This window comes from Somniosus microcephalus, chromosome 9 (genome assembly GCF_052327205.1).
Source record: "Somniosus microcephalus isolate GS21.2 chromosome 9, FLI_Smic_1.0, whole genome shotgun sequence".
Taxonomy (NCBI): Eukaryota; Metazoa; Chordata; class Chondrichthyes; order Squaliformes; family Somniosidae; genus Somniosus; species Somniosus microcephalus.
The window spans coordinates 183,178,870-183,186,196 of NC_140995.1; the positions used below are offsets into that span (position 1 = coordinate 183,178,870).

The window sequence follows — 7,327 nt, forward strand, 5'->3', positions numbered from 1 at the left end:
CCAGTTTCCATTATAGAAAGTCTAACGCCCGCCCCAGTCTCCCATTCCCAGCAGGTCCCATGGGCTCGAAGGTTACAGGTAACTCCAGAATTGCCAACATTTAAAAAAAAAAGAAAACATTCCCATTGGAAGACAAGTGGGATACATTTTGTTGTTGTTTCAAGTTATATTTAAAGTACCAGTTTGTCCGCTGGTTGTGGTGGGGGGAGCAGGCGACAAGCAGTTGTTTCATGGTGTATTTCTCTCTCTCTCTCATTCGGTCCAGGGCTGCCTTCACTTTCCATTGAATTTCACTGGCGAGTGAATTACTCGTCATCCCGCCCATGCGCGGCGCTGATTGGCTGTTTGACGTCAATGGAATGCAAGCCTGGCTTCTCATTGGTTGGAACGGGTGTCAATCAATCAAGCCTTGGCCCGCTAGCTCTCGAGTTGCTGGGAGTTAGTCACTGTCATATTTCTTCGGCGTTTCTCTCTCTCTTTCTAAAGCCTGACTTGCACTCAGCTTCAATTTTGAAATCCGGGTCAGACTGCTAACCAAAAAAAGGAAAAAAAATATGCATTGTTATCTGTTGTTTAATTTATGTGTTTCCCCAACAGGAACATAACTCAGCAATTTATGCAAATACAATAGGCGTGCCATGTCCGTGACTCACAACCGGAACTACACAGAAGCCATATAAAAACTAATGGGAGCGTTAATACGCAGATAGCTAAAGCTTTGCAGACTGTGTGCACAGCCGAGGGAATAAAAGCAGAGAGAGCAAAAAAAGGAAGAGTGAAAAAAAAAATCCTGGTCACGTCTGCATTTTAAAAAAAAAAGTGAGCTTGCAAATTACAATGGCTGATGAAAATGTCAGTAATAAATGCAACAGTTTTAATGTGTTGAACTGGGAGCAAGTGCAGCGGCTGGACAGGATTCTAACGGAGACGATCCCGATCCACGGGCGAGGAAACTTCCCGACCCTGGAGGTGAAGCCTCGGCAGATCGTGCAGGTGGTGCGGAGCCGCTTGGAGGAGAAGCGCATCCGTGTGCGGGATGTGAGGCTGAACGGCTCGGCGGCCAGCCACGTCCTGCACCAGCACAGCGGTCTGGGCTACAAGGATCTGGACCTAATCTTCCGGGCTGACCTCAGCGGCGACAAGGAATTTCAGACGGTCAAGAACGTGGTGCTGGACTGCCTCTTGGATTTCTTACCGGAGGGGGTCAACAAGGAGAAGATCACCCCCTTGACCCTGAAGGAAGCCTACGTGCAGAAGATGGTCAAAGTTTGCAATGACTCCGACCGCTGGAGCCTCATCTCCTTGTCGAATAACAGCGGCAAGAACGTCGAGCTGAAATTCGTGGACTCGCTGAGGAGGCAGTTCGAGTTCAGCGTGGACGCCTTCCAGATCAACCTGGACTCCCTGCTGCTGTTTTACGAGTGCTCCGAGAACCCGATGTCCGAGCACTTCCACCCCACCATCCTGGGCGAGAGCGTCTACGGGGACTTCGAGGAAGCCTTGGAACATCTGCAGCACAAGGTGATCGCCACCAGGAACCCCGAGGAGATCCGGGGCGGGGGGCTGCTCAAGTACTGCAACCTGCTGGTCCGAGGATTCCGGGCGGCCTCCGAGACCGAGATGAAAGCCCTGCAGAGGTACATGTGCTCCAGGTTCTTCATTGACTTCTCCGACATCGGCGAGCAGCAGAGGAAGCTGGAGTCCTACCTGCAGAACCACTTCATGGGGCTGGAGGACCGTAAGTATGACTACCTGATGACCCTGCAGAGAGTGGTGAACGAGAGCACCGTCTGCCTGATGGGTCACGAGAGGAGACAGACCTTGAACCTCATCACCATGCTGGCCCTCCGTGTCCTGGCCGAGCAGAATATCATCCCCAATGTGGCCAATGTGACCTGTTACTACCAGCCGGCTCCTTACGTGACCGACGCCAATTTCAACAACTATTACATTGCCCATGTGCAGCCCGTGTTTACCTGTCAACAGCATACCTACTCCACCTGGCTACCCTGCAATTGAGAGGAACAGCGGGTGAGAACGAGAGAGAGAGAGAGAGAGAGAGGGGGGGAGAGAAAAATATAAAAAAAACTTGTGATCTGGATTGGTCATTAAATGGGGGTGGGAGAAACACACACAAAATATAAAGTTTGACCCAGGCATGGTTTGTTTAGTGCAATGTTGATCTGCTCAAGTTTTGAGCTTATTTTATTAAAAAGAAATAGCTCGCGTGTTTTCAATTGAGCCAGGTCGAATGATTTACTTTATATATTAAAAAAAACGGATTCAACCCGAGCCAAGAGGTGGACATGGCATCTTTAAAATAAAACCTTTTTTTGGTTTGGCTTTAGTTTTCCCCTCTCCTCCTCCTCCCCCCTCCCATTCTGGGGGTTAGCCGAAAATGACAACATGGGAATTCAGCACCCGTAGCCGCTTGTGGTGAGGACTGACCAGTCTCTTCTCTTTTAGACGCCTGATTTGCGTAGGGAGGGAGGGAGGGAGGAAACCGCTCCGATTTTCCCTTCTCGCCTGTTCTCCGAACTGTCTGATGAGTCCATGTAGCAAAGAAGCTAAGCGCAGTCATGTATTGCCTTTTGCAAACTGGGGTGGGGGAACGGTTGCATTTGGGGCTTGCGAACGCCATGTATGGCATGATATACCAAGTGAAACTGCTTTTCACCGCAGTTGCTTGCTTTTTTTTAAAAAAAAAAAAGTGCTTTCGAAAAAATCTAATGGTTTGCTCCAGACAGCCGAATGCAAGATTGTTAACAGATGACGACAGAAGTCGCTATTGTGCTATCCATGGCTCCCGGTTAGAGATAACGTGCACTTCACTTTTTTTTTGAATGTGTGCAGAACGCTGTGGCTAATATAATGTTCAAGGACCAAAGATTTTTTTCGTTTTTTATATATATATATATATATATCTATCTATCTATCTCAACAAAAAAAAAACCCAAGGACGAGAACAGATGTGGCTAATTTATATTTGTCTACATAAACATGAATCAAAAGTGCCTATTGCCTATACAAATGGGAATGGAGATACTGTATTCAAATTTTGTGGCTTAATCCACATTTTTCTTTATCAGGGGCAAAAAAAAACCGTGTTCTTGCACGAATTACTAAATTCCCTATTTTCTTGGAAAATACTTGTATAAAAAAAAAAGTTGCTGTTTATGTGATAGTTTAAAAGTATGTATTGTCTTGGACGGTGTAGCACTTAGGCAAGTGTTTAAACAAAGTACTTTATATTTTCCAGTTTGTAATAAGAGGTTTCTTGGCACTTGTTTTTTCCTCACTCAGAGAAAAGGTACGATATACTGTGTGCTGCAGTTGCATTTGAGTTTGTGAACTTAAAAGTACAGATGGATGTCTGGGAATAAATGGAAGAGAGAGAACTGTGAAATTTAATAGTTTGCTTATAACACCAAATTAATTGGGAGTAGATAACTTAGCAAAGTAATCCAGTGGAATCCTGTTTTGAAGGGAGAGGTTTGGACAGACCAGAGTTGCTAATAAGCAGGCTTGCGTATGGCCAGCTCAGCTGTCCCACTGCTTTGTTCAGAGTAATACCTTTTTGGATGTGGTTGATCTGGTATGGCGTTGCTATGTCAGGATCATACGCTTATTTTATTTGGCAATTGTTGGGAACAAACTTGTGTTTGACCACCAAAAAAAAAGGAAACCCTGACTATGGCTTCAAAGCTAGTGATTGGCATCTGACTAATCTAGCCAGGGAACTACTTGAGCACAAGCCAGTGACTAAATTGGAAAGTGACAATGCATTCAAGATTCTCTGGTTGTGCATATTTGGAAAAACACTGTGGTGTAATGAGAGAAAAATCTTCTGTCAGCTGTTTGACCCAAGGCAACAACAGCAGCTCTAAATTGCATTGACGTGGTAAGATATTTTAACTTTTTGACCAAAACATGTTATGCTCTAGATATTGCTATTCTCTCTCTTTTCTCCCCCCCCCCCCCCCCTGCAATTTTCTAATTTAGAAATGTGCTTAAAGATGCAGTTTTAAGTTACAGTAAATTGTGAAATGAATTTTGTTTCCAAATGACTGACTGACTGCTAGCAGGATGGTTGTGCCTAACTTTTTTTAATCCTGTTTTAATACTCTAATCCTCAAATCTCAAAATCCTAATTTTTGCCTTTGTTCAAAGTTTGCTCTTTTTAGTGGTGTGCATTTCTACTAAGGTTTGTAACCACAGGATCCAGTAAACACCATTCACTGTAAGCTGTTTGAATATTGCGAGAGTTTGAGCTGGGAGAGAATAAAAGCTTAGCACTTTTGAACTCTTACAATCAGGAACTGTGAGAAACTCTGGCCAATTTGCAATGGGGGAGAAGTGGTGCCAGGTTGATGAGGTTGTTCCATTTATATTTTAAAAAGCTTTCGTGAATACAGTCAGTTCTGAAAAATCTTGGTCTGTTACTTGGAAATGAATTTGCTATTGTGGAAGTGGGCTAAAAATGCACAACTGAAGAGACTTTACTGTACCAATATATTCGGAGTGGTTTATCAAGAGCTTGATTGGTTTACTGTTGCACGTCACTTATACATTCTGCAGAGTCTGACAAACTTCTTGAAATGCAGCACACTATGTTTACTTGAGGGAGGTGGGGGGAAATACCTTCTCTGTCCTCTATTGGATGGCCTGTATCTTGCTGTTTGTTCAGTGAACTGCTTCAGTGATTAATCATGCAAAGGAAAAACTTGTTTCCTCCAGTCCATACCAATAGATGCAAATCAGAAGTAAGATGTACCTGTCAGAATTGCACTACTCCTGACTGCTGCTTGAGGCTTTGACTAGAAGCATGTAGAGACGGGCTGGGGAAATAGGATCAGCTGGTGATGTGGTATGTTCATTCTTATCACAATTATTTGGAGTTTCCATAGAGGCCATTCTTCATCAGTGAGTCATCCTTTGTTAGGATCAACATTACTTCCATGGTAGGCTGTCGACATTAAATAGACCTTTTTTAAAAAAAAAAAAAAAAAAAACCTGCAAAACTAGAACTTTGGAGAACTTTTTTCAAGCACAGGGGTTTTTTTTTGGGGGGGGTGGCGGGGGGGGCGGGTGGAAAGAGAAGATTGTAGGAGATCTAAACTGATTCTAAAATGTCTCTCTGCCACACTACCAAAGTGGTAAAGCATGAGTAAACTGCAGTATTGTGGCTAATATTGAGAGAAGTTGCCAGAGTTTGTTGAAACTGTTCAGTGGAAATTGATACTGGAGGCCAGGAATGACAGAAGCCTCCATGTGTGCTTTTCTTTTTTTTTTGTGGGGTGGGGGAGGAATTCTGCTTAATAGCACATGTAGCAACACACGAGTAACACACATAGCAACACGAGGGGCTGAACTGTCAACATTTTTCTGTAATGCTGTACAGGATTTCAGCTGGACGTGGCACTTTACCAGTGTCGTGTGGGAGATTTATTATTTTTGTTAAACGTAAGTGACAATCCAAGCACTAGTAGTTGAAGTGTACTTTTATAAAAAAATAAAAATCTCAATAGTGGATAAATCTCTCTCTGCCGCCTGTCTTTACTTCCTGAATTGGATTGGCTATAGTTCAAAAGAATAAATCCCTTTTAGTTTATACTAAACACTGTCCTCTACAGTATACAAGCGACGCATTGAATTATTTAGAAATGCACATACTTGTGCTTTCACCCCCACCCCCTTTCCAGTTGCTTTTACCACTAGGGGGAGGGGAGAACTGTTGTTCCAACTTGAAATGAAATGTACCAGCTGAAATTCTGAGGTAAAGGGTGCTACAGCTTGCAATTTTTAAGTTTTTAAGAAGCTAAACAAAATGTAATTGTTTTCTGTGATTTATGCTTTTGTTGCATTGGAATGTTCTGTAATCTCTCCCTCCACCCCTCCTCTCCTCCTTCCCTTTTCCCCCCCCCCCCCCCACAAAGGAGAAAAAAAAATTCTATTTATCGCAAGGGTTTGTGGGCAAAATGAACAGTTTGAATGCCCTCAAGACTCTACAACATCTTGGTTAGCTTGCTGCGAACCTTGGAATATGAAGGAGGCTCTGTGCATTTACTTTTCTCTTCAACTGCCACACATATATATTTGGCTTCTGAGAGGCTTCCTGTTGCAGCAAACTGTGACTTGGAAATGTCTGCTGGACTTTTGGTGACTGGAGGCTCTGTCAAAGAGGAAATAGAGGAGCTGATGGAACCTAGACTTTGAAGACTTCAGCATCTGTGTCAGTCACAAAGGGAACAGATTGTGAATTTTGTTTACACAATCCAATATTTGGATTTTTTTGTTTTTTTTGGTAAATAAAAGGAAGTTATTTTTTTCTATTGACGAGTGTCTGGTGTCTTTAATGTGTGTTTAAAAATAAAAGAGCTAACAGTTACATTCTAATCTGCCTAAGCATTGCTTTCAGTGCTGAAAGCTAAACACAGCACTTTCAGAGAAGCTGAGTATTCAGCAGATTCACACTGCAACTCTAAATAGGCAAAATCCAGCCCTGCCAGCCAAGTGGAGCTGGTTGAAGCAGTTCAGAATAAATGAGAATTGCTGCCAGAAATTCTTGGCTCGTGTAGCACTTTGGGTTCGGGAGGGGTGACGGGGAACGAATGAGGATAAATAGGCTCGTGTACAGAGAAGACAGAAGATAGATACGGCAACCAGCTTTTTTTGGGGGGGTGGGGGAAGTGGATGTTCTCCCCTTGAAACGTAGAAGAACCTAAATTTTAAACCATCTGCACTACAACTTTTTAAAAACAGATTTTATTGAATCTGATTTCCTCTTTTGATACTTTCAGGAAACTCATTCTTGCATAGCAGAAACCCCATATTTTGAAAGTTTTCAAGGGCAGTTTTGGCATTTGTAAGGACTTGTGGCCAGTTTCTTTTAGTGTGGCCAGCACTTACTAGTTCTTAAGCATGCTTTTTTTATACAATGTAAAAAAATTAACAGGTGCACCCAGCATCAGAGAGTTTTATAGCACAAGTGATTTGATGAACCTTTTGCAAATGGCTGACAAATTTTGTGATTTCACATTAATATTGTTGCAGTTTAAAGTCACTTGGTGGCTTCAGTGTTGTAATTAAAAGTTAGTACACATTAAAAAAAGTGTTCAGGCATTTATTGTGCCAGTGTGGTTGAACCCGTTTCTATCCACTAGTGAAGATCATCGACACAACTCATGAGCCATGGCCCCAGTGAAGCATAAGTGGGTGCTTCATGCTTGTATATTTCTGAGAGGTTAATGGAAATATTGAGTTGTAGCAATGTAACAGACCTAATGCTACATTGTAATGGGATATTAATTTTGCATGATTATGGGAT

At 42.8% G+C, this 7,327-nt stretch overlaps 1 protein-coding gene across 1 annotated transcript; it reads left to right on the plus strand.

Annotated features, from left to right (window-relative positions):
* The first annotated feature begins 475 nt into the window (after window positions 1-475).
* On the plus strand, window positions 476-6,334 carry tent5aa (terminal nucleotidyltransferase 5Aa). Its single transcript, XM_085997674.1, has one exon. The coding sequence runs from the start codon at window positions 838-840 to the stop codon at window positions 2,017-2,019; it is 1,182 nt and encodes a 393-aa protein (XP_085853800.1). The 5' UTR covers window positions 476-837; the 3' UTR covers window positions 2,020-6,334.
* The last annotated feature ends 993 nt before the right edge of the window (window positions 6,335-7,327 follow it).

Coding starts and splice junctions, on each gene's coding strand:
- tent5aa (XM_085997674.1), top strand. CDS start 838: ATGGCTGATGAAAATGTCAGTAATAAATGCAACAGTTTTAATGTGTTG.